Source organism: Fringilla coelebs (assembly GCF_963513975.1).
Source record: "Fringilla coelebs genome assembly, chromosome: 3".
NCBI lineage: Eukaryota > Metazoa > Chordata > Aves > Passeriformes > Fringillidae > Fringilla > Fringilla coelebs.
The window spans coordinates 41,146,665-41,174,292 of record NC_140030.1 but is presented as its reverse complement, the minus strand read 5'-3'; the positions used below and the strand labels follow the sequence as shown (position 1 = coordinate 41,174,292).

Below are 27,628 nucleotides of genomic sequence, written 5' to 3'. Positions count from 1 at the left end.
CCTGAAAGCAGAGTAGCAGCACAGCATTGAACACATATTTGCATGGCAGCCTGTGGCTACCGAATATGTGTAAACTACAAGGTCAAAGTGAGGAGCAAAACAAAATGCTGCGAGGAGCTACTGCAGGAGCACAGCAGCCTTCCCTGGTGAGGGCAGGCAGGAGGCAGAGAGAGTTCATAGAATCACAGAATCATAGACTGTCCTGAGATGGAAAGGACCACACGGGTCACAGAAGAACAGCTTCTGGCCTTGCACAGGACAACTTCAAGAATCACGCTTGAGAACTTCTTGGCCTCTGCTAGGCTTGGTGCTGTGACCACTTCCCTGGGGAGCCTATTCCAGTGTCCAAACACCCTCTGGGTGAAGAACCTTTCCCTATCATCCAACCTAAACCTCTCCTGACAGCATCAAGTTGCTCTCATTGACGTTGCACAGAAAAATTAAACGCAAAACTGGCTACTGCTGGCACTAGAAGTCACTATATGGATCTGAACTTCATGAGTTTGCTCAGGGACCTCCTCTTCCTCACTCGCCTCCTTTGTCTCACCTGTCCCATATCCTGAGGTAAAGCATCTACAATGTCCTGGTCACAGACTTTGTCCATCCCTCCTGGACACTCTAAGTTGATTCATTTGTGTTAAGGATAAGATAATTTCTCTTGCCCAATGGCATAATAAAATATCCAACTTGTGGGAGCATTTTGGAGCAGCTATGTACACACCACAGCATTTGACAAGGGGCTCTTTAGGCAGTGGTAATATCCAAAACACAAAGGGTGGTCTTTTGGGAGCTGAGGATATTTGGCAGAATGCAGGTGAAGTCCTGTAATGCCATCATGGGATACCCAAAGATCCTACTGCAGCAGGGAGGCCAGAGGCAAGGGAATGCTGGGCCCCTCAGTGCCAGAAAAATCTCATGACCTTGTAGGACAAGGGATTTGCTTTGAAGCCATTTTGCTTCCCTTTCTGCTCAACAGGGGTGTTTTCCTCAGTCACCTCATCCAGCACCAGACTAGTAAGAAAAAAGTCGCGGCGGTGTTTGCAGACACAGTGTGGCAATGCTCAGCTGCGGCCACGCACCAGGGCCGGAGGCGCAGGGGAGCTGGCTTTTTTTGTCCCAAACATCGGGTGAATGCGAGGCTTCTGTACCTCCAGGAGCAGTGCGGCGATGCTCGGACCGCGGGCACTGTAACAGGGCAGGCTCACACGCAACCCCCGAGCGCGGAACCGAGCCTCCTCGCCCTCAACTCCGGACAGCGGCCGCCGAGCCCGGGGGACACCGCAAGGGCAGGGCAGGGCAGGGCAGGGCAGGGCAGGACACACCCGGCCGGGTCCACCCCATCCCCTCCTTCTCCTCCCCATCCCCTCCCTTCCCAGCCCGGTCGCGCAGCCGCGCAGCGCCGGCCGCGGGAGCCGCCGGAGCCGCCCAGCGCGGCGCGGCCCTTCCCCGCCGCGGGGCCGGGCTGGGCCCGGGGGGCCGGGCCGGGCAGGGCAGGGCAGGGGAGGGGGCTCGGCGGCTCCGCGGCGGGGGATGCGGGTGCCGGGCGCAGGATGCTGTGGGGGGTGGGCCTGGCGGCGCCGCGCTCCTGCGTGGCGGACCTGAGCCGCAACCGCAGCCTGTCGCTGGGCTGGTGCGCGGGGCCCGAGGAGCCGCCGCCCGCCTTCTATGGGGGCGAGATCGTCGCCTTCCCGCTGTCGGGCGGCGGCGGCACCATGGCGGCGCTGGGCTCCGACTCCTGGTGGAAGAAGACGCTGTACCTGACGGGCGGAGCCCTGCTGGCCGCCGCCGCGTACCTGCTCCACGAGCTGCTGGCCATACGGTGAGGCTGCGGGGCTGCGGGCGGGAGCGGCGCGGGGGCTGCGGCGCTGCGAGCCCAGGGCGCTCCCCGCGGGGCCGGGCCGGCGCTCGGAGCCGCTTACACCTGCGGGGTCAGGTGGCCGAGGTCCGCCGGGTCGGGGTCTCTCCTTCACCGTGCTTTTGCCATTTACCTTTCTTTCCCCCCCTTTCCCTCCGTTCTCCCCCATTCGCCCTTTGCAGCAGCGCAGGAGGCGGCTCCGCGGCGAGCCCTGCGCTCGCCCCCACAGGTGGCCCGGGCTGGGCCCTCTCGCTGCCTCCGGAGCCCGTTTGCATCCAAAACCTGCAGCAGCCCCTTAAGGGCTGACGAGTGTGCTGCCGGGGCTGCGGCTTCTCCTTTGTCTGTTTAATGTACTCATGCATCATGCACCTGTCCGGTTTGGTTCTGTTGTTTGTTGATTTTTTTTGTTTATTTGTTTTTTAAATTCTGTTTGTTTTTGTGTTTTTTTTTTTTTTTTTTTTTTTTTTGACAGGAAAGAGGAAGAGCTCGATTCGAAGGATGCTATCATACTGCATCAGTTTTCAAGGCCTAGGAATGGCGTTCCGAGTTTATCCCCGTTCTGCCTGAAAATGGAAACGTACTTGAGGATGGCTGATTTACCCTACCAGGTACATCGTGCAGTTTGCCTTTGCCTGCAGCTCTCTGTAATTGCGTGAAATAGCACATAGGCGTCCTGCCTCTCGTTCCCCCAGTCTGTCTCACCCAGGGAGGTGTAAACATACACCTACAGCTAGGTGGGTTTGCCAAGGTTTTTGTGTCTCCAATTAAATTTAGTGTATAACCTTTAAAGATATTACTTGGATAAGATTATCTGTAGACTTAACTGGCAAAGCTAAATCAATGTTAAAATGCTGAAGTGGGAGAATAGTCTGGAGTTTATATAACACTTAATAGCACCCCAAAACTAAAGCAGAAGACTATTTGATCCTTGAATTTCACCATGCTAAAGACACCACGATTAGACAGCTGCAGGTTCTTGTTTTTCTGGAGGCCTTATCTCTAAAGCTGTCTGGGAAGAAACGCTTGCCTTTTGCTTCACCTCCCATGGCTAATGCTTCCTTCCCAGTGAAGTGAGATAGGATTGCTTTTAGAGGTCATGAATACTGCTCCTTAATTGTGGTTAGGTGCATCCCATGCCATCTTCCTGCAGGGAATGGAGCCTGAGCTACTCCAGTGAAAGAAAGCTGTGAGAGTGGACATTTGAATCTCACGGTCTTGCCCATTAGCATCGAAGTTGAGGTGGGACTCTGCAAGTGTAGCACACATCTTGGGGTGTTGGCAAGCTGTGCAGCACACAGGCTCTTTGAGACATGGGATGGTTTTCTTTTTCTGTCTGTGTTAAGCACTGAATGCCTTTAAGATGATAAAATAATGATGATATATATAACTAAGATCTCAGGCCGAAGAAATGTCTGGACTTCTTTTCCTTTTTTCTTCTCCTTCTGTTTTTTCCTCAGTAATATAAATTTGGCATTTTATTCCATAGCAAGGTGTTAGGAAGAATGTTTTGTATAAGTCAGATGTTGTACAGTGGAAAACCAACCCTATTGCACCTTTTTTTAACACATTTGCCATCGATATTTAGCTTCATATGTGGCTAAACTCCTTTACATTGAAAGAGAAAGAAAGTCGAATCAGTACGCTTTGCTAATTTTTTAAAAGCCTGAGTTTAATGTTTTCTTACAATTCAGTGGGATTTGAGTCAGATACTTGGGAGTACGAAAGAGGAAGACTTCCATCCTGTGGGATATATTTTCTTCATTTAGGTTTACAGAACTTGCAAGATTCTGAAGTGGGAACATGTCCTTGGAGCAGGAGAACTTTGTGCACAATGCTTTTCTCAAAATAATTTGGGGGGATGACTCTCTTGGTGAGATCTGTTTTCTTTCTCATGGCAGCTGATGCAGTTCAAAGGTTTGTGATGGTCAGGTTTGCTCTGGTGGAGAGCAGGTAAAGAAAGCTGCATAATAAAAGACGGTTGTGACTGGACATGGTCACTTCTGAAAGATAACACAGCATTTCTGTGATTCAGGATGGAGTTGTTTGGAGAGCTCATGCCGGTCAGAAATCCCACAGCTTTTTGGAGAGAGGAGTTTCTAGAAGGCTATCCTCCCCTCTTTAGTTTTTGTAGTGAAGGTCAGCATTACTTTTTGGTGTTCCATGTCTCTCACTATCTGTGAGTACATGAAACTGACAAGATCATCAAAAGCAACATGCCTACCTTCAGCTCTTCCTCTTGTCCCTTTCTGCACATGTGGCAGCTCAGGCTGATCAGAGCAGGCCTAGCTAGAGCCATGATGTTTTAGTTTACTTGGTTTTAACTCAGCTTGGTTCCCCACATGCTCTGTGGGCCATTTTGTAGGAGCAGGAATGGGTCCTGCGGGTGCTGGGAACACCAGGATGGCACTTTTAGCCATGTTGGCTTATGTGGGCTTAAGGTGTTTGTGGGGTTACTGACCCTCTGAAGGGTTTTAGAGGTAAGTTTGGTGGAGCTGAGAGCACAGCTCTTTTTCTCTGGAAGAAGCAGATATTGTTTCTGTCCTTGTGTTAGGAGTGTGGTGCTGCATTGGGCTCTGTCAAGTGGAGGAAAGTATGGCTGCTGCTGTGGGATTGAGTGGGAGGGGAGCTGAAGGGGCGCTGTTCTTGGCTGGAGTCTCTTACACCCTTCCTGTAGACTTTTATCTTGTTCCCTTATGACTGTGGTACTCTTAGGATGCTGTAGGTGACAGAAGCACACGATGGCTGCCTGGCAGGCAGCAGGGTGGGTGTGTAGGGGGGTTCAGCAGGATCCAGAAGGGAACACATTGCTTCCCTGCACTGTCAGGGGCCATGATGGAGAAGTGCTGCAGGTTACAGCTGGTGCTCGTCCCAGGAAACCTGCTGTGGTCATCACCTTGCTGGGGAGAGATGGCTTTGAAGGGAGGGTTCTGAAATGGAGTGAAGACAGTGAGATGCTCAGACAGCTTTTACGCTTTTGATTCCTTGTGTTTATTGTGGTGCATCAGAATGTTGAGTATTGTGCTTTGTGTTATGCAATGTGATTTAATGACACGTGAGGGTTGAAGTAGAGTGACATATTCCTACCTTACTCTCACCTGAATTTCTCCCCAAAAATGCACCATTGTCATGTGCTTATGTTTTCTGGAATCTGCCTATCTATGTGTGAGTTTCCATGAAAAATGATTCGGGCAGCCCCACCCCGGCTGGGCTGTCATAATCCCTAGCTGCGTTTTCAAAACATTCGATGCTTTTCTTGGTAAAGCTTGGTTTGAAAGAGCCCTGTCTGTGTGCTCATCAACATCTTTTGGGTATTCCTTGATTTCCTCAAGAATATGAAGAGCTGAGCCTTTATGTAATCTGATGAATAATTAGCACAGCAGGAATGTGCTGTTTTCATGCCAGGTCTGTGGAAATGGCAGCCTCCTTAGGAAAAGACATGAGTGAACGTAAAATCATAAACAGGAGTAATGGAAAATGTGGAATCTAATTTCTTCTGCATAGTACTGTAAAATTACCCTAGAAATACCTTGCGCCATTCTTTTTGTAAATTCCTTATGAATGAGGTTCTGTAGAGCTATTGTTATTGTTGCTCTGCAGGCACTTAATGTGCTGTGAATGAAAAGGGATATTCTTTTGGTTTGTTTTTGGTTTTTAATAATGCTGTAGCTTTTTCCTGCTTAGCAGCTGGAACAATTTTTAAGTGGAAAATTGATAAATATTTGATAGTAATTAGTATCAGCCATAAGGATGCAGAGGTTTCAAGCCTAAAAATGTCTATTTGAGAACAGTGGATACAAAAACAGTATAACAGATTTCTCAAGAGACTAAGATTTTTCTCAGGTCACTGAAAGATATTTCCTATTTTGTTTGATAAACTGTATGTAATGAAACACAAAAGTCTTTTTAGGCAATGTATTTATAGGTAGTAGATATATGTGCTCGAAGAAAAGTGCAACTGAGTAATAACTTGCTTTTTTACTGGGTTGCAAATGGTATGGGCTGCAGTAATTGGAAGATGTAATAAACACATCTTCAAGTCCAGTAGCTTCTGCAAACCACCAGTGTTTGTGCACAAGAAGGGAAATATCTTAATGGGTGGGCTTAATGAAGATTAAGCCAGCAATGCTCAGGATTTTCTAAACATGCTGTGTAGTTCCAGGAAACCCTTGTGCTTCTGTAGTGAAGTCATAATGAAAAATTATGGAAATGTATCAGTTTCAGTGCTGAAAGACCATTTTTGGTGAAGGAGAGGTGGAAGGACAGGGCAGTGCTCTCCTTTCAGACGTTCAGCAGTTTTAGAGCTTGTGCCATGGGATTGGCCCCCGTGTCACCCACACGTGCGGGGGGAGGGACTCAGGTGCTTTATTCACCCATGCAGCGGTGAGGTGGGTGAGACATGATATCTATCATCCAGTGTCCCTGCCATGCTGTTGGTTTGGGCACAAGCCCTGGAAGAGGCTGCAGCCAGAAAGCAGTGTGTCCCAGAGGTATTACCTGTTTATTTTAATCCGGAAGGAAGAGCCTTTAGGAATGGCTGCGTGATCCCAGTGCATTGCACATCTGCATTTGGGGTGCCAGCCAGGATGCTGGTGTGCTCAGACTGAGCTTGAGGTGTGTTCTGGTGCATGCTTTTTGCTGCCAGGGCACCTTAATCTGTTTTAAGTGGATTCAGGCAGGGTAAATACTTGATACCCAAACAGATAATCCAGAACTGCAAACCCTAAACCTGCCGCAGTTAGGAGCTAGGTCCTTGAAATTCTTGACTGCCAGAGATTGAGTGCAGAGCCTTTACTGTTCAGCTTTCTGTGCTAGGAGTTTTCATTCACTGAATAACAGGATGAGAGGATGGGAATCACAAGAAAGGAAAAAGGTTGTGCCTTGTGCCTCTGCCTTCAGGAGCAAGAGAATTGGAGACAAATGCCTGATTATGTTTTGGAGCCAGCACGTCCTCTCGTGCTTGTTACATGAGACAGAAATTCTCTAATCTCTGTTTCTCCTTGTCATAGGAAAAACACCTTGCTGCTTCTGTGTGAGTGCTGTGTTGAGCAGGTATAGCAGTATTGAGTGTTGCAGTAGTGCTGTGCTCTGCTGTGCTGGGCTCTTGGGAGACCCAGTTGTAGCAAGTATGTCTGTAAATGTCTGAGATTTCTAAGTTTTGAAGTTGCAGAGAGCAGATTTCCCTTCTGCTCATGGAATGATATGCCTTCTGGAATGATATGCCTTTCATATATGCTTGTGACTTTGTGTGTTTTGTCCTTGGAGGTAATGTAGCCATCTGAGTTGGGTAGTGAATTTATTTTTTTTTAAGGTACTTTCAAATGAAAAGTGCAGATAGTGCAGGAACTGAATTTAGTTGTGAGTCCTGTGATTTAAAACTTCTTTAGAATAACTGGCAGAGTCTTCTGGGGGATCTGAGCATCTCCAACCCTTAAATAACCCAAGTGTTTAAGTAATAAATAACATAATTTAAATCATATTATATCACATGACATTCAGCATAAAAGCATGGAATACCTTCCAGGGCCTAGAAATAATTCTGTCTGAATTTTTATGTAGGGTAAAGCTGCTGCTCTGGTTGAATAGCCATTGCTACTCTAGAGTATTATTTAAATAAAAAGATTTGTGGATTTGTTTCTTTAAGAACACAGAAAATTATTTAAAAATATTTATTCTCATTAAAACAGAACCTGAAGGGCTTTTTTTTCTCTGTATCTTTGTTTGTTTACTTGATTTTTTTTTCTCCTTAGAACTATTTTGATGGAAAACTTTCCCCTCAAGGGAAAATGCCTTGGATTGAATACAATCACAAGAAAGTATCTGGCACTGAGTTCATTATTGACTTTTTGGAAGAGAAACTTGGAGTGAATTTAAATAAGCACCTTGGTCCGCATGAAAGAGCTGTTTCCAGAGCTGTGACCAAAATGGTGGAGGAGCACCTGTACTGGTAAGCTTGCATGGCAAAGCTGGCTGTGTTCCTGTGCTGTCAGATGTGTCCCTGAGCTTGGGCTTCAACACAAATGCTTCTTTTCTCTTGCAGAAATCTTGGGTACCCAATTATTAACTTCACAACTCTCTTCATCCTCGGAAACTGCTGCTGCTTTATGTGTGCAGTGGTATGAGCCAGGGCTAATTCCCTTGAACAGCTGTGCTGTGCAAGCAATGTAAGTCAGGCCCTTTGACTGCAGCTTTGTAGAAGGAAGCAGCAGTGGGATGCTCCTCTGTTCAATGTGGCTTCTGTACTGGAGCAGCCTTGTTAGTAAAGACCAAAATAACAAGGTGGCTGAATGTATTTGTGGTTTGTGGGGTGTAGAGGAATGAATCCAGTGTTTGTGGTGACTCCAGAATATTGTTTTCTTACTTTTACTGGTTTTAATTATGTGTGAGTGATTGCAGTATGGATCACTGCCTTTCCTGTAACACAGGATTCTCCTGTTGATATGGATTGTTAACAATACTGCCCATTGATAATGTCCAGTATTAGTCACAGTATCCTGAGAAGCTGAAGTATGTATATGAATGGAAAATAGAAATAGAACCTTTCTGGGACTTTATGCATTTTACTGACATCTTTGAAAATAATTCATGTGATTCCCTCTGTGGTTTACATTTCTGTCCTTCTTAAGTGCCCTTTCCAGTTTGGGCATAGAGGCATCAGGTGGACATGCACCTTGGATACTGCATTTGCTGCCTTTGCAGGCACAAGGCTTGCTCCCAATAGTTTGTTTTCTAGTATGCATTTAAGTCCTTGCTACACTAAATTTTGCATTTATGTTGCATGTTTTTTCTTCAAAATGGTGTGAGATTTTTAAATTGAATGCCTTTACTTGCTTTTTCTTTCACCTTTTGCTCAAAGATCAGCAGCAATATGTGTACATATAGTTCTTCAAATAATTTTTAGTGTCTCCTGAGAGAACAATTTTAGCACTCAGTAATTAGCATATTGAAGCGATTTGGTTTAGAAATGAAATCTTTGCCTTCCAAGAAGTGTGGCCTTCACCAATTATACCCATCTGCAGTGTCATAGCCTCCCAAACACGATATAGGCAGTCTGTAAGTTAACTATTTATTTTTTGTTCATTTTTCCACCCTCAGTTATTGTGGCTGCCAAAAGGAAGATGAAGCCTTTTAGTCCCCTAATGCTTCATCTCCTTGCCTTAGTGTCAGCTGCTTCGTGGTTCGTAGATTTAACTGTGTTAAATGTATCATTACTCATGGCAGGCTTATACTGCTATTGTGTCTCAATTACACAGTGCTTTCCTCTGTGAAGCTGTTGACCATCCATCCAGGCTTCCCTGGAGCTGGCTGGGCACTGCTGCACATGACATAGGCAGATGTGGAAGACAGGGATTGCAAATTCAGGCCCTGGTCCTGAGAGACAAAGTTACATCAGGAACAGAGATGTGCATGCCTGGCTGTGTATCCCTGTTGCCTTTCCTGTGTAGTCACACAAAGTTGAGTTCCTCCAAGGCATGTATTTTTGCTGCAATGCAGTAAAAAATCCAACTGTAAGTCTTACTGTATGTACCTCTGACTGTACCAGAGGCTTGATATGTTGGTGAGGTTATACCTTGCTGATTCCTGTAGTAGGCAAAGCCTGAGCCATGAAGTGTTGCAGTTGTACTGCTGTAATTCCTGGAGAAAAACTTTGCCCATCCTATACTTACACCAAAGTAAAATCAGGCTATCACTGTATAGGACCATATTTCTCCTTGACAGCATTGCATCTGTGGTTGTGGGATCCCTTCACATCTGTCTCTGAACCTTCTAACTAGAAGCTTAGGGCTTTTTCTTGGTGTCCTCATGTCCCATGGTGAGGAATTTGGAGCAGTGATTGCCTTTCTGCAGAATGAGGTATATAGAACCAAGCCTCCAAAGCAGTGATACATAATGTGATTCCTGCTGTTTTGTGCCAGCAGCATGCAAAGTAGCTTCATCATAAATTAGTAATACTGTAGTACATTTATCGGACAAAGAAGAAAAGTACATCCTGTGGTGTGCTGTCTCTGGGTGGAGCTAATCCTGGTGGATGCTCAGCATTTGCTCCAGAAATGTTTAGTTTTGCCAGGCAGGGGCTCATCCTCAGCAGTTAGTGCCACTTATGTGTGGAAGCGACGGCTGTGGCTGCAGCTGGGAGCAGTGCGGGGCTGGTGAGAGCCTCAGCCTCTGGACACCTTCTCTTGGCCCCAGGCTGGGCTCAGGCAGGGCTCAGGCAGGAAGACAGCAAGTGAGTGTGCCTGTTTCCATGCTGGGGTTACACCCTATCTCTGAGATGCACAAGACTGATTTGGAGCTGGTGCTGGAGCTACAGTCCCTGGAGAAGGCAGCAAGCCATTAAGCTTTTGCTATGTTTAGTTGGCAAAAGGAAAAAAGTCCTCTAAGCTGAATGGGTGTTGAGGCGAGCCAGCAGTGAAGAGATGCAAATAAAATATTTTTGTGACTCTCACTCCGGGCCCTGGATCCAATGCAGACCTCTGTCATCTGTGCTAGGCCTGCTCTGAGTTACCTCCACTGCCTGCAGTGACCCGTGGACCCCCAAAAACCAGTGAGGCACCCACAGCCACCTTTGGGGAATGCGTTGGATTTTTGGTGTAACTGCAGCACATTTGTGGGATCAGACCTCTGATTAAGAGAGGTCTGATTCTCACTTCCTTCTGGAGCTGACATGCTGGGCTCGACAATACTGCTGGGATTCAGGCCAGGCACCTCCTGGTGCCTGTAGGGCTAGCAGTTGCTGTGAGATGCTTTCTGTCACTTCGATCTTAGGAGACAGATCTTAGGTTGGTGACACTAATGTACTTAGTGAGAATATAAAGCCTTGAATATTTGGCTTAAGCAGACTAAGCCATTAGTCTGCTGTATTGTCAAACACAGCTGTAGTGATTTATAAATGTGTGTGTATGTATATATGCACTTGTAAATATATTTGATTTGTTACTTGCTTTGTCTTTCAAGAAGCAAGCATCGTATGTGATGAATGCTTGAAGTACAGGAAGAGCATAATATGACAATGTGGATGAATCTGAGTTTGGTCAGTATTCAGACTTGCCAAGTGTTAAACATAAAATATTTTTATAATGTAAATATGTTTAAATACATCAAGACAATTTTAAGAGTAGCATCTCTCCTACTGCTAACAGTGATGAGGCTTGAATGCAGCTGGTGGCTTAAAAGCCAGTTGCTCTGAGAAGTTGCACAGCAGGTGGGGTTTCTACAGCTGATTGTGGAATGAATTTGCTATAATCCTTTTGCTTATCAAGAAATTCTGGTCTGCACAGGTTCAGATAGGAAAAATAACCCCCTGTTCACATCCTTGTGAATGCATTCCCCTTGCCTTGAAGTTCAGACAGTTTTGGGATAATCAGGCAAGCTGCTGTTGATGAGTCACTTTCTTCATCTCCTTGCCTGATTTATGTATTGAGGCCAAAGCTGCTGTTACATTTAGACTTCGGATTTACTTTACCCCCACAGCATTGCTCTTTAGTGCATTATTGTTTTATTTCTACTCTATGATTTGTACAGATGTGCTGGCACAAATACGAAGGGTAATGTTTTCCCAAAATGCTCTGTTCAGGCCAATATTTAAGTAATTATGTCATCCCATAAATACTTTGGTGTAAAATGTAGTTATGATGTACTGAAGTAGATTATTATGTAAACTACCTGATTTCTGGCATTTCCTAACCTTTATTGATCATACTCCACTAATGTAGTTTGAATATAGGAGTGATGGGTGGAATTAAATGCTGAGAAGCATATTTTGGCAGAAAACACAAATTAATGAACCCTTGAATAGAAATCTTTTAACTCTCCCTGAATCAGAGCCTTCTTTTTTTTTTTTTTTCCTTGATTTGTCTACTCAGAACCATTACATTTTGGAAGTAAATTCTGTGATTGTCTATTTAGCTGCCTTCATTGCCCATGTAAATTTGAGCTTTGGGACATGTAACAATTCAGCTCATTCAAAGGGACAAGCAGATGTCTTAAGATTTGTGCTTGACAGTTTAGCCTATGCAGGATTACCTTAATTCTGTGTAGTTTTCTATTCTGTCCTAGTCATTAAACACCTGGTCTAATTTCTGTCTCTTCCAGACCCAAAGACCTTCTCTCCCAGGGCAAGCAAGTGAGCTCTGGGGAAATGTATTTTTGTATTAAAGTATGGGCCAATTAGCTTGGTGGGAAACCTTGTTCATTCTGTTTTATGAAATTAATACAATTTTGGACATGGTTGATCACTCTTGGTGCGATGCCAGCTCACTGGTGTGGTTGGAGTGAGCAGGTTTAATCTTGTGCAACTGGGGTGATTTAAAAAACGCTGCAATGGAATTCCTGTGTTGTTTTTCTGTTTTGTTTTGACTTCTTTTTCTTGTTGCCCTTCTCCAGGCCAGGCCTGTTGTCCAAAGTAACTAAATTGTATTGCAGAGTTGCCAGATGAAGGAGGTCAGGTCCATCCTGGGGAAGGAGGGCCTTTGCAGCAAGACAGAGCAGTGCTTTCAGAGAGCAAGTTCTTCTTAGCTTATTCAAATAATAAATACTAACTTAGAGATTAGGGGAAGAACTCATTCAAAGCAGCGCTGTGGAAGAGGACTTGGGGGCTCTGGTGGATGAAAAAACTGGACATGAAATGGCATCCTGGGCTGCATCAAGAGACATCAAAGGAGGTGATTCTCCCCTTCTACCTTGTGCTGGTGAGATCTCACCTCTTTCTAGCTCTGCAGTCCCCAGCATAAGAAAGATCTGGACCTGTTAGAGCAGGTCCAGAGGAAGCCACAAAGATGATCAGAGGACTAGAGCACCTCTCCTGTGAGGGCAGGCTGGGAGAGCTGGGGTTGTTCAGCATTGAGAGCAGAAGGCTCCAGGGAGACCTCATTGTGGCCTTCCAGTACTATAACAGGTCTTATAAGAAAGAGGGAAAGTGACTTTTTACGTGGGTAGGTAGTGATAGGACAAGGGAGAACGGTTTTAAACCAAAGAGGAGCGATGTAAATTAGATGTTAGAAAGAAGTTCTTTACTCAAAGGGTGGTGAGGCACAGGTTGCCCAGAAAATTGTGGATGCCCTATCCCTGGAAGTGTTCAAGGCCAGGCTGGATGGGACCCTGAGCAACCTGATCTAATGGGTAATAATATCCCTGCCCATGGAGTAGGCATCCTTGCAGTGGCCATCTAGTTGGAAGTAGATGATTTTTAAGGTCCCTTCCAACCCAAGTCATAGTATTGTGAATGTTTCCTAGTGTTCCATCAAGAGTTTTTCCTATTCAGAGTTGCTGAAGGGACCTTGTACTTTGCCAGGACAGTGAAACATGACTAGTGCAACATTCTGCTCTATGGAGTGCCCCTTATGCCTTCAGGCTAGCCTTCTTTCCATTTGTCCTGAGTCCTACTTTACCACTGTTCCTGGAACAGGGCAGTCTCACACCACATCTTCCAGACAAAGTCAATGCTTTAGGACTTTCAGTCGCTCTTTACTGCTGTGTTTGTTGGCTTCACATTCTTCGTGTACTGCTGGTGCCTCTGCTAAATCTGTCTCTGATTCAAACTTTGTGTTGCTGAAACCTGCTCAATGGCTTGAGTTCATCCATCAAATGTGCAGACCACCCCGTTCTGAAAGTGGTGTTGAAGCATGTGAAATGTCAGCAGGATGCTTTTGTTACAATTACACAGTGCTGGAGGTTGTGGCATAATCTCTTGAGGGTCACAGCCATCACTAGCAGAACAGGTACATTTTTGTTCTTCCCTGTTTATACATTTGCAGCAAAGCCTGTTCACACCTCACTGTTACTGACTTCAGTGAAACCAGTTAGAGAAGAAGGCACTGAACTGCAGTGAACAATGTGAGTTGAAGAAGTCGCAGGAGTTTTCCAGCAGATTCTGTTTTGTTTTTTTTTTCCTTTCCTTTCTCGAATTAGGTGAATCATATCAGCACTAAGGAAATTATGTGAAGTTGGAAATACATACAGTGATAAAACTGAAGTCATATTCCAAACTAAAACAATGAAGCCTTGGAATGGCTTGGATTGGAATATGTATATCAATTCCCAGTGTTTCTGATACTCCACAGGCTTCCTGTGTTTATCTTGTCTACTTTGAGATGTCTTCAGCTGTTTTTCCAACAACCCTTGAACTTGGTGACAGAAGTTCATATATATGGTCTTTTTGGTTTATTTGTAATTTCTGAAGATGCTGGATATTTAAAAAGTTAATACTTCTTTTTTTCATAGGTTTCTGGAGCAAAAAATCAAGATATGTTTGCCTATAATATTAATAAAGAACAAAAAATAATGTGGGAAACAAAAATTTAAGCTGATGAGACAAATTTTATAAAAAGACTTTTTAAAGGATATTATTTGCCTTTTAATAAAGCATGAAAAGCAACAGAGTCCTTTAGAAATGTCTCTCTCATAAAATCAGCATTTTCAAGAGAGGAAACTGTACAGGGGAAAACCAACCTAATAACCACTACCTCTTAATTTTTTATGTTTTATTTTTAAAAGATTGTGTTATTCTTAGTTTCTGAAGAGAAATCTTCTGAAAAATTACTGCTTCAGTATTTCTGTTGGAGCAAAGTTACTGCTTGCCTAAGAGTCAGCAGCATAGAAAGGAGAAAGTTTTATGGGAAAGATTGATTTTTTGGGGGGGCTGTTTTGTTGTTGTTTTGCCCAGGTCTGTGCAGTCACACGTCTTTATCTAATAAATGCATTTTGTTACAGGAATTTAGCAGAATTCTGCAGCTTTTGCTTTATATTTCAACATGAATCTTGTTTTCTCCTCAAGTGAGTAATGTTTTAGTAAGAGAATAAGCACTGGGCAGTCTGCCTAAGTACTGTAAAGTGAGTTTGCTCTGCTGGCGCTCCGAGTTGCTTCAGAGTCTGCTGTTTTTGGAAGCTACGTCTCCATCAGGGCAGTGAGCACCTGCCTGACCTCTGTGCGCGCCTCTGCTGGGTGGTATTGGGCTCTCTAGGGCTTACACTGCTATAATTTCTTTCTGCATCCTTCCAGGACTTTAGCTTATTGCCAGTGGGTGGAAAATCTTCACGAGACGCAAAAGATGGTTTCGCTTTTCGGCCCCTTCAGCGACTTGCTGAAGTGGATCTTCTGCCACCTGACCAAAGGGATCGTCAAGCGGGAGATGTACGGCCATGGCATCGGGCGCTTCTCGGAGGAGGAGATGTACACGCTGATGGAGAAGGACATGCGGACTCTGGCAGGCCTCCTGGGTAAGGGACAGCGAGTTACGGGGCTCTGTTCACAGCTCCTCTCTCCACAGGGTGGAACTGACCTCCAGTGCTTCCTGACAGCTTGATCACACACAAATAATCTCATTTTGGCAGAAGGTAGAGGCTGTCGTTTAGTGCACTCCTTGCTCTGGCAGAGACACTGTTTTCTTTTCCCAGTGTTTGCTGCCAAATTGTGTGTCTAGAGGCATGAGAGGCTTCCTTCTCTGAGCGCAGAGTATGTGTGTGTAGAGCAGCAAAACAGGGCCTGCTGTTTTGGAAGAGCATTTACTGATATGGCATTAGGAAAATGCAGTGTTTAGTTCTGCAAATGAAGCCTCTTTATACCTTTTTGGGGGGCTGGGGGGTGTCTGTCTCATTTTTTATTTCCTGGTTGTATTTCCTTTCCTGTTTTTTATTTGTGGCTGTTTGACAGATTACTCTGAGGCTGCCCTTTGAAAACCCTTTGCAGGTATTGTTTTGATGAGCTGAACTTTGTTGTGTTTGGTTGGTGTCAGCAGCTTTATTTGAAGCTCCCAGTAGGAGGTGGTTCTGTGCTGTCAAAATATGTGTGTTTAAGATTCTTGGTTATCTTGGATGGATCCCATATAATTAGTCTTAAGGTTGACTTCACTTAGCTAGAATTACATGAACCTCATTTCTGTTGTGTGGCTCAGGTTGAAATATGCACTGGAACTGTTCTGCACTGTGCTCCTTGCCTTCTGCTCCACTGAGAGCTAAGCATACTGTGCATCTGTGTAAGACTTGCATTTTGAGGAATTGCTGTGGTGCAGGTGGTGACTTTCCTTGAGCTTATGTCTCTCTTGTGGGAGAAACCAAGAGAGATGGTACCTGTGTGTTGTTCCCTGTAACAATTGTTTTAAAGAGGTGGCTGAGTGGAGGACAGGAGGATGCCTCCCTGCCCTGTGCTCCAGGGGGACACACTACCCATGCTCTAAAGAGACAAGTGTGGAGTGGATGAAAGGAACAAGCTGAGGAGAGCCCAGCAGAAGCTGAGTGCTTGCTGAGAAAGGGAAGGGAAAAACATGCTTCTGGACTTCCAAACTGTTTTGGAAAGGAAGGTATTTGCAGTGGACCCAGCTGTAGAGTTTTCTGTAACTTTGTTTTCTGAAACAAACCTGTTGAGTTGCTGGATTGGGAACAGGGTGGAAAAAAGCCCATGAGGTGCCTGGACACAATGGGCAAGGGGAAGATTTGTTGATAGCTCCTCTTTTGACAGCGCTTTCTAATGCTGCATTTTGTTTGTTAACGGAAGCAATTATCTATTCTAGTGTCTCCTCTTCAGAGAAAATCTGTTGTTTGGAGATTAGGAAGTCCCTTTTCTTTGAGAGGGAGGAAGGGAGGGAGCAATTAATTATAGAAATCTGGTCATACCTGCTGCAGAGCTGTGGCTAGCTCCAGATGCTCTCCTCTGTGGGACTACAGATGTTATAGTTTTGAGATTGGCACTGTGTGGCTCCGTGTTCATCACAAGGAGGAGTGGGGCTGGGACAGGAGCTGGACCAAGTTCAGTCTGTGACTTAGAAGCTCAGCAAATCCCCCTGGCTCTGGTGAGTCAACTCTGTCAGGCTGAAAGGGGTGGCAGTGGATATGTCTGTGCTAAAGTCATCCCTGTCTACCAAGAGCAGACAGAACCTTCAAGAGAAAACTAAAACGTGTGCCTGAGTACCTGTAAAAGTATCTTGATTTGCTTATTTCTCTGGAGTGTATACTGACACTCAGATTTGTAAGATTTCAAGTTCAAAGAGATCATTTAATCATCTAGACAGATCTCTGTGGATCGGACTGCTTGACTGCTGTCTTGAGGCCTGTGCCTTTTTGCTGGCTTGGGGATTGCTTTCTGAAAGCCATCCAGTTTTAATGATGAGATTTCAGCAGGTAGAGGTGCCACCATGTTTTGCTGACAGATGTTAGTTACTTTCTAAATCTGTTCAAAATGGGACTTGTTTCAAATGAGAGTTTGATTCTAGCCTGCAGACAAATTCTCTGCCTACTTCTTTCTTCCTTCTTGGCTAGCTTGGGTCATCTCCCTGTGAAGGTAAAGGCTATAATCAGTCTTTGGCTTTTATAGAAAATGTGCTGAAAATCCTCAAGCACTTCTTCACTATATCAAATTTTTAATTGTATTATGCATATGTTACTAGCAGAGTTGTTCTTCTTAACTCCAGATTGTTGTTGAGAATATGCCTGTGTACTTCAAAAAGCCTTGATGGCTGTTTGCTATATTCCTGTTATTTTATAACCAGCTGAATATTGTACATTTTTTTCATCTTCCCCTCTGAAATGGATGTCAGATTGGTCAGTGTGCAGTTACATGAATCGTTTTATTTTCCCTTTTGATTATTGATGAGTTTGTCTACTTTTCTGTAATTGCCTTAATTTTCATTAACATCACTATGCTCATGTTTTTTCCAGCTATCTGTTTATGGTAGGGTGTGGGTAACTGTGGCCTCAAGGTGGTATCCTGGAATGGGGACAGGAGGTGGGATGAAGACTTCCAGCCTGACTAGAGGCTCCCCTGTTTCAAAGGGGGAAGGAGAAGGCAGTCAGTCAGCTTACTGCCTGCACAGTCTTTGTGAGATTCCTCTCCAAATATATGTACCCAAGTTATTTCCCAGAAGAGAAAGCAGTTGAGATTTTGGCTGTTATCTTAAGCACTTAAAAACAATGCCTGTGGTGCAGAATAGCTGCACATACCAAACTGTAGCTGTCAGCCATCAGGAATATCAGATTAATGCTCCCCTTTTTTAACAAGGACCACTCACATGGGAACAAGAATAACTTTTAATTCTAAGAGCTGCTTCCAGAGAATAACTTTGCAGCTGTCAGTTCTTATAACATTAATTTTGACATTCCAAATAACATTTTTGGTGCTTTTAAAATTTTCTTTATTTTTATTTCTGAGAATGATTTTTCTATCTCTCTTATACCCATTTCCCTAACAGACTCCTCCAGATCTTATAAACATGGAAATTGGCATTAATCCCACTGTGACGGATCAGCCTATCCCCATAGGTGTCACCTTTCTCTCTGTCCTGCAGTCTTTAAACCACAAATGTAATTTCCTTGTATTGTGGCAGTTTCCTACTGCCTGGTAATAGTGTAAGAAAGTGTGGGGAATGAGCACATGAATTAGCAATATATAAAAATACACATTTTGGTAATTGTTTAGAAGAGGCAAGTGAGTGGCCATAAATTTATTGGTGCCCTCTCAGCTCTCTGCCTCTCAGGCTCTTTGGTAAATGAGGATTTTGAGCAGGAAGTTGCAGGCCAGCAGCTTCCTGAAGTAGATTTTGAAAAGCATTTGATGCTTTGGGGAGGGCAGGGTTGCTCAGAGCTGAAAACTCAGAGGTCAGACTAACCTGGATCTGTGTCTCTAAAGTTAGTTAAGTGCCCTGTGGCAGCCTGCAAGTGCTGTACCAGCCTCTGTGGAAGGGTGCAGGCCTGTGTCCCACAGACCTGCTTCTTGCTGGGGTTTCTTAACCCACTGTTGAAGTAGCTGCTTTTGAATCCTCTGGTGCATGCATTTGTAAACAGTGGAGCTGGGTACTCTGAAATTCCTGGGAATTCAGTACAAAGTTGGTCCAAGTCCAGTGTGACCAGGTGATTTCATTTCTGTTGGATTAGCCAGGCGATGCAGAGAGGTGTTTGAGATGATCAGTGCTATGGCAGCCTGGATGTGACAGACACTGTGTAATCTTGCCTAAAAACAGACACAGAGGTATCTGGTCTATCAGAAAGTCTTTTGGACTAAAGTTGCACTGGAAGTTTTGAGAACACATTGGGAATAGTGGAAGAAAACACACACAGTTGCCATATTTTGTGGAGCAGCATGACTTAAAGCCAGATTTTGAGTTTTATGACCCCACAGTTTTATTTTCTCTTCTTGCTCTTTGTTTCCATGCACCTGAAGGTGTGGGGTGCTGTGGCTGGGGAACCAGAGGGTGGGATGGTTTAGCCCTCACTCAGAGCCTGCTTTAGTTGTAGCAAGCTGGAAATGGCAGTATTTCTTCTCAGCACATCACCACTATGGATTGAATCTCAAGACCCAGTTGTATGGTGCTAAATTCCTGCTGCTGGCATTTAACTGTGGTTTAGGGACCAATTTTTGAGCTGTGTTTGAGATTGATGAGTGCTTAGGTGTCAGATAAATACCGAAAAGACACAACATTTACCCTGTACAGAATTTTCAAACAATAAATTGATGGAATCGTGGAAGGAGCTGGAGAGAGTTAACTGCATGTTCAAATGATCTCTGACAGGCCAGAGAAGGTTATTGTGACTGGGTATTCCTGAGCACTGTTTTGCTGTGCCCTTGTGCAGGGGATTGGCAGCATTCCTTGTACTGTACTCTGGAATTTGATGCATTTTACACTGGACAGTTCCTCTGGACTTGCTCAATAAACCGAACATTGAATAACCTGCAGAATTACAGGCAGCTTGGAAGAATGTCCTGGGGAGATGGGATAACTGGATTTTGAGAATTCGATTAGGTGCCACATTTCACAGAGTTAATGGCACTTTGGGCTGAGGCAGGAGCAGTGAAACCAGCCAACCTGACCTCTGAAATACTTCATGTTTCAATGTGTGCTCTGTGCCTGGTCTTTGTTTTCCCATCACAGGTCTTCTGCCTGTGATGGGAAAACAAGTCTACAGTGGATGTTTTGTTGCAAACAGTGGCTTTGAAACATGTATTTTCTTCCCTTAGGTAGTTACCCGTCTGTTTGTGCTGTGGTGGCCATTTAGGACCATCATGATATTGGGGTGCCCAGAGAGGTAAAGAAGAGCTGCTGTGAGAAGCAGACATGTCCTCCACGGCACCAGGCCAGTCCCAAAGGGCTGCTGTTTCACTTAGTGCCTGGCATGCCTCTGATTTCTCCCTGCCAGGGGCTCAGTGGGGTGAGGGCAGTGCAGTGGTGGTGTGTGAGAGGACCTGTCCACTCCTGTGAGAGGCTTTGTCCTCTCCCTGGAGATGCAGGTTATTTCTGAGAGTCGCTGCAGGTCTGACTGGTGCATCCATTTCATCCTGAACAAATAGGGAGAGAGGAAAGCTTTGGGTGTGACTTTTCTTTTTCCAGCTGATCAGATGAGTAAATTGAACCTGGATCTGTATGTGTGGGAGGTAAAGGGTGACCAGCTTCTTTCAGCATGTTCATGACTTTGAATCCTGTTGAGCGGTTTTGGGTTTGCACCATAGGCAGAAATGGTGTTTTCAGGCATCCTGTAGCTGCAGAGCAGATTTTGAATGCAGCAGAGTGAGTACAGTGTGTGAGCACTGCCAGCTGGGAGGAGCAGAGGAGGTTCCTGGGCTAGTGGTGGCTCTGTAATTGACCTGGTTATAGAGGTCTTGAACACAGGGGCAGCTGCAGTAATAGATTTCACCTGCTGAACCCTAGAAACAGCTTTGGAATCCCTGTCTTTGAACAAATGAGCCTTTTCATTGGAATGACTTCAGTAAAATAAATATGCTAAAGGTGGGACTGTCTTTTTTTTTTTTCCCACTTGGGGAAAAGTGACGTCCAATCAAAAATATTTGCTGTTGTATTTACAGGTGACAAGAAGTACATTATGGGATCAACTGTTTCCACTGTTGATGCCACTGTCTTTGGGCATCTGGCGCAGGCAATGTGGACATTACCAGGGACTCGACCAGAGAGACTAATCAAAGGTAGGAAAGCTTAAATGACCTCTGATTAAAAGCTCTTGCTGGCATTTTTCATGTTTAAACCTGGAGTACCTTGGAAGGACATTTTGAAGATTGCAGTACTTCAGCAGACTTTTCTTGCCTTTGATGTAGCTTTTGTATCCTGTAATATTGTTTTCTCGTAAAATTCTTTGTTTTCTCTTTGATGTTCTACCCAGTAATTGTTTTTATTTCTGTACTTGCTCTTTTCCCTGTTTAACGTGGCAAAGCCTTAAAGCTTCTAAGGAGTGAATCCTGGGTAATGTATGAGAAAACAGAAGATCAGCCTTTAGCCAGATTCTGCTGAGTACTTTCCTTGATAGTAGAACTGCAAGTCTCACTGAAATTATAGCCTTTGCTGTAGGTGCCAGGCAAGGAAGAAATCCAGCTTGGCTTTGGAGTCACTTTGCTTTTGCGTGAATTGGAAGCCAACATCCCCAACATCCCACAGAGGGATGTTCTTTGGTTTGGTTTTTTTTTTGTGGGATAAAGTATCTTTGCATCTATTTTCATAGTAAAACCACACAGCATGAAAAATGGGAAGAGCTAAGGAGGAAAAGGATGTAAAATAGTGTAAAAGGAGTGAATCTTACCTGTAAACCTGCTCTGTGCAAGACAGCTCTGCCAAACCTGTGGTGAAGAGGCACAGGCTTACTCTTTTCCTCAGATAATGAGGAGATGAGGATATAAATATTGGCTATGCAGTTCTTCCCCTTGATGTCTTGGGCATCACAGGTAAAATTCTGAAGGGCTCATGGCTGTCTAGAAGGATTAGTATACTTGTTGAATTAGTTCATCTCTAATGAAAATAAATAGAAGATAATAGATTGAAATACCCAAGCAGTGTGGTTGATTCTCTGTACCTGTCAACCTACTTATGCTGTCATGAGTACAGGTTTTACATTCACCTCCCCTTTAAGACGCTGTTATTTGTTTTATGAGGTTTTTTTAGTGATTTATTCTGTAAGCATACATGTATTTATAAGCAAGGCATAAGATACCAGGGCTGGGAGCAGCAGGAGTGTGCCAGTGGCCATATTAAATGTGAATTTATGTTGCAGACAACGCTGCCATCTGGTGGTGAAAACCCTACATTCACGGTGTTTAATAAGCTTACTGTGCCATCTATAAGATCAAATGCTGTCTTTAGGAACCAGGTGTTTGCAATTAAGCAAAAAGTTCTACTACAGAAACCTTGCAGTATTAGTGTCTTGTCTTGATTTCTTTATGTAGAGGTTGAATTTGGGATACTTTGGTATTTGTGTGAACATGCATTTGTGTTTATTCCTGTGTAACCCTTCTTGTTGTATGTGGTTACATTAAAATTAAAAACAGCTGCTAAGAGGATTGATGGCATCTTGGAATTTTGAAATTTCTTTGGAAAGGCCCTACACAGTTTGTTTCCAAATACAGCTAATGTGTTTTGCATCACCAGGTGAGTTAGAGCATTATTGCCTGGATATGTTTGCTGAAGTCTGTTGTGTTGTGTTGCAGGTGAACTGATTAACCTTGCTATGTATTGTGAAAGAATAAGGAGGAAATTCTGGCCAGAATGGCACCATGATGATGACAACACTCTGTATGAATCTGAGGAAAGCAGCGAAGCGAGCAAGACTTACTCCCCTTTGCAGGACTTCAGTTTTTATTCAAGGACAGAAACATTTGATGAGGAAGGGAACAGTATTTCCCAAACCCCTGACACAGATTACACTGGACATTCCCTCTTTGACTCAGATGTGGACATGGATGAGTACAGAGATCATGAACAATGCAAGTGATGTGTACAAGTGTCTCCCATTGTGCAGATAAGCTGTTTCTTGGGATCACTCTGATTTGTTTTCTCCTTCAGGTCAGGAAGAGGTTTATACCACTTTGGAAGAGACCATTGTGCTTGATTCAGCTGTCACATACTGCTTGGACTATTTCAACCGTATTTTGTTTTGTGTAATTGTTCAGGTGGACCAAGGTAAACACATTTAAAACACATGTGGGCAAACTGGAGGTCTAGAGGGCAGCAGGACCTTCCAGCCTAGTTTTGTTCATGTTCAAAACCAGATCCCCCATTGAAGTGGGATGAACTTCTGGGAAGTGGAGCATTTGTCACAACTGGTTTGTGTTGTTATGTTACCTTCACAGCAGTGGGTTGAGGACAGAAATGGAAGAGGTATGACTGGCACAGTTTTCTTCTGTGGAAGAAAATGATGGATGCTGTAATGAAAAGGCCCTGATGGTGTTGGTTGACTGCCGTGTCAATATAAGCCAGTGGTGAGCTGAGGTGCATCAGATTGACGCAGCACCCTGGCCTGGATCAGCAGCAGTGTGGCCAGCAGGACCAGGGCAGTGATTGGCCCCCTGTCTCAGCACTGGGGAGGCTGCACCCTGAGTCCTGTGTTCTGTTGTGGGCCCTTCACCACAAGAAAGTCTTTGAGGTGCTGGAGCATGTCCAGAGAAGGACAGCAAAGCTGGTGAAAGGAACTGGAACACAAGTCTTGTGAGGAGCAGCTGAGGGAGCTGGGGGTGTTTAGCCTGGAAGAGTCTTAGAAGAGACCTTATTGCTCTCTACAACTGCCTAAAAGGAGATTGTAGCAAGGTGGGGTTGGTCTCTTCTCCCAGGTTACAAGCTCTAGGATAAGAGAAATGGCCTCAAGGTGTGCCAGGGGAGGTTTGGATTGGCTATTGGGAAAAACTTCACTGAAAGGGTTGTCAAACATTGGAACAGGCTGCCCAGTCACCACCCCTGGAGGTATTTAAAAGCCACGTAGATGTGGCACTTCAGGGACATTGTTTGGTGCTGGACTTGGTAGTGTTAACACTTGGACTTGATGATCTCAAAGCTCTTTTCCAACCTAAAAAGATTTTGTGATTTGGCAAAGCTTCAGGGGAATTTTATTTGATAGCTACCCGTATTTTGGGTGGTTATATTACAGAGTTTGCAGGAAAGAACTAGTCCCAGTTCTTTTGGAGACAGTCAGGGAAGGATGGAGGAAAAAATAATCCTGCAGAAAGGAGCTGGTTAGTGTTTCTTGTTCTTTGCAGAATGTTGAAATCACTAGTCTAGAATACTTTCATGCAGGACGGAGATGTCAGTGTTAACTCATCTGGAATGTGTGTTGGTCAAATTTCTTCTGTGTTTTGGAATTATTATTATGCTTTTACTCCCTGCCCATGGCTGCTGTCTGCTATTTCTAGGCAAGGCTAAAGAGCTGGGATTTGTTGCTGAAAGTCTGGTGTGTCTCAGCAGTGGGTGCTTTGTGTTCTTTACCAACAGACATAGCAAACCCATGAAGGTTGCAAGGCAGTTTGAGGTGTTAGTAGGCATGGGATGCTGTGTAGCTGTAGATGCTGGTGGCCCAGGCAGTTGAGTGGTTTGTAGCTGCCTAGGGGGGTGCTTCAGGAGTGCTGGGCACTGTGCTGGCTTGCAGTGCACAGTCCCTAAAGCTGATGCACGGCAGCAGGTGAGATGGGGCAGTTCTCTCAGCACTGCCATGTGTGTGGGGAAATTCAGATGCTGAAAGCATGACCAGAATTTAATTTAAATTGCCTTTGCTGACATATCTGTGGATGTGGATCCCAAAATGATTGCACAGGTTCTGACATGCTTCATGTTCATGTCTCCCCAAATGCAGGTTAGAGATGAGAATAAATCCATTTGATTTACTCACAGCTTTGAAGTTAAGCATGTACTTCAGTGTTGCTTGGCCAGGATTAGTTGATTTTGGTAGAGAGAGAGCATATCAAACATACCGAGCTGTTGTGTTTTTAAATATGCATATAAAATTGGGTATTTGACTGCAGACTTTGTTGGTGGCCTATTTTAATTATGACATTCTCAGTGACTTACAGTTAGATGAATCAGGATCCCTCAGCAATTTTTTTATAATGTGTTGGTTGTACCAAATGTTCTAGGAGCAGACAGGGCAGACAACTGCTTTAGGATGTTAATTGTTGGTAGTTGTAGTGAGTCTAGAGCTTGAAATAACTCCAGCACTCAAAGAATAGCTTGCTCCCTAGGATCCTGGAGTGCCTCCTGCAGAGGAAAGTGCCTGCTCTGGGGAAATTTGGAGTTAGCCTTGGCTGTGAAAGCAGGGACACCTTTGTCTGCACTGAAACCCCAGGTCTGTTCATGCATGGGAGCCACTGCAGTGAGAGCTGACAGGTTTGGTATGAGTTTGTACCTGTTTCCACAATTCCCTAGGCATGTCCTTGAAGCCTTGTTCCAGTCGATGTTGTGGGCAAGTATTCATGGCAAAGTGAACCAAAACTGTGGAGAAAGATATCCAGTTACTTGGGACCCTTCTCAGGAAACTAAGCACAAAAACAGGGCACAAGAAGACACGTCTTTGGCTTGAAAGTGCAGAGGTGATGGCCTGGGTAACTCCCTGGCCAAGTCAGGAGAGGTTTTATCTGCAAAAATGTCGGTATTGATATTCTGAATAAAAGGAATCTGCATCAAAAAGCTCCTATCTAAAATCATTAGTGTGTTGGAAATTTGATGGAGATGTTCTCATTCATTTACTGATGCATGTTTGAAGGCTGTGCTTTCTCTGTTTGTTCAGCATTGCAAGGTGTGCTTGCAGCAGATGAGTCCCAGTCATTAAAAGACCATTAAAGGATGGTCAGACCTCTTTAAAAGCATTTAATCCATGCATTTCTTTTGAAAGCTGTCTTGGTAAATTGTTGTGGGGAAGCAAACAAACAAAAAGTTAAAAAAAAATAAAAAGTGTTCATTAATTTTGGTTTGCACTGGAAAAAAAAGTGTTTTCTTAAAAAGGGAACAATTGTTTTTGACTTTCCAAAATTTTGCTAAAAGAACATTTTCTTAGTCCTGCAGTCTTTTTTTTCCCCGTTCCATCGTATCTATTTTTAATGTTAGTGCTGAGGGGCTGTACAGACCTAAAAATAGTCAGAGAGCATCTTAATTTCCTTTTGTGGTTTTTTTCCTTTTTCTTGTTTTTCCTCCCTCGCTGATCAAAACTGCGAGGGAGTCCATTGTAGGGATGCTGGAGATCCTGACGGCGCTGCTGTGGGGGTTGAGGGTCACCAGGTGTCCCTGCAGCCATGAAACCTGGGACAGCTGTGCATTGCCAGCTGCCCAGCAGGTGAGCTGGGATAGCAGCTTCTGCCCGGAGCTGGAGGCTGATGGATGCCAGGACATCGTGTCTGAGGTGACACAGACCACAGGAGGTTTTTCCCTGGCTGCAGGTCCCTCTGCCACAGCCAGAAACTCACTGGAGGGTGATGTTAGGAAGGGTTCAGGGGCCACTTTGCTCTGGATGGGTGGGACCCCTGCCCTGCTTATGAGCTGGAGTATGAGCCCAAATCCTAGTGAACACACAGCACTGTTCCTCCTGGTTACTTGACCCTAAATACTGCCAAAGGCTGAGTACTGCCTTTGTGTTTCCATAGTGCTGCTTTAAGTGAGGAATGAGTAATTGGTCTGCCCCTCATTTGGCGAATGGAAGTTCAAAGCAAGCCCTGCATTTCCAATGGAGTTAGATTTGAAGCAGTCTGATGGTTTTTTTTTCCATCTGAATGGCAGTGTTTGACTGTGTGACACTCTGTCATGTCAGAAGGGATTTGTTTGGTCTCATTGGCTCTGTCAGCAGAGCTCACTGTTACCGAGTGGGGGAAACAGGCGCCGGGATGTATAGGTCCTACAGAAATCCTGCAAATGTGGTGTTTGATTTAAAAACCAAACTGAACCTGATGTTTCAGATCTGGAGGACTGTTTCCATCCAATTATAGCACTGCAAGTAACACATTTTGATCTTTAAAACCTTGGCAATGTCCCTCCAGATCTATATTCTCTTTGAAAAAATACTGCCTGAAATATTTCTGCAGCAACAGTTCAGGCACAAATTTGCTTTTGTCAGTGATGTCTGCTCAAGTAATCATGACAGTTTCATACTGTTTTCCTTGAAAGGCCTGTATCTGTCAGATGCTAAGCCTTACAAAATATTGCCTGCTGGAAAAGCGTGTTATGTGCAGATTTATGCAGGGCAGCTCACCAAGTGAAATTTCTGTGGCAGGGGATGAATTCAAGTGGGTCTTGTCCTTAGATGTTTGAATAAGAATTTGAAGCTGTTTTTTGACAAGTAGCTGTTTGGCCTAACCCTCCTTCCCTCCCCAAATACTGCAAAATTATGATTTAGACATGTGATACTAATGAAGCAAATTATGCTCTCTCAATGTAAAATTCAGTTGGATGGTCCAGTAGCTGGGATATGGCAATGGGTTCCCAGAGGTGTGAGTCATGGCCACACCTCTCAGCAGCCGTGATCTGCAGCAGCATGCAGGTTGTACTGGTTAATCCCAGGGAACCAGAGCGCTGGAGGTAACTCTGAATGCTGCAGTGGCTTTCAGCAGTTATCAGTGCTATGGGGTATCCATGTATGCTGTGCCTTGGGTATTCCTTAGTGCTGGGTAGGCTGTGCAAGGGCTCATTGAGGTAGCTGTGGCTCCTATGGGGCATCAGCCTGCTGTCATCCTGTGGCTGAGCTGCCGAGACGAGGGTCTCTTTGGGAGCAAGCCTTGGCAGTGAGCAGAGCTTTGAGCCTGCTGGTGAACGTGGGCTGTTGTACTGGTGTCCTGTGGAGGGAAGTTCCCCCACACTGCACATGTGCATTTAATTTTCAGGCCAGTGACCCCAGTCTTCACAGCTTTGCCTTGCTGGAGAGAAGGGTTGCAACATGAATCAGCAACATGAATCTCACTGGTTTGGGGCAGTCCTCTCTTTGATGGCCGTTGGGGAGGGCTCTGTCTGTGTTCATTCCCTATGGGCATGCCCCAGTGTGAAATACTTCTTAGCAGAGGTTTCTGCAGCTCCCTGAGCAATTCGGAAAGTTAAATGGTGTTAGTCT

At 44.6% G+C, this 27,628-nt stretch overlaps 1 protein-coding gene across 1 annotated transcript; it reads left to right on the top strand.

Annotated features, from left to right (window-relative positions):
* Nucleotides 1-1,550: 1,550 nt before the first annotated feature.
* FAXC (failed axon connections homolog, metaxin like GST domain containing) lies at nt 1,551-22,546 on the top strand (the record flags this gene model as incomplete). Its single annotated transcript, XM_084202371.1, has 6 exons — nt 1,551-1,819; nt 2,328-2,463; nt 7,603-7,799; nt 14,850-15,067; nt 20,637-20,753; nt 22,263-22,546. 6 exons carry the CDS (start codon nt 1,551-1,553, stop codon nt 22,544-22,546), a joined length of 1,221 nt encoding a protein of 406 aa, XP_084058497.1.
* Between the last annotated feature and the right edge of the window lie 5,082 nt (nt 22,547-27,628).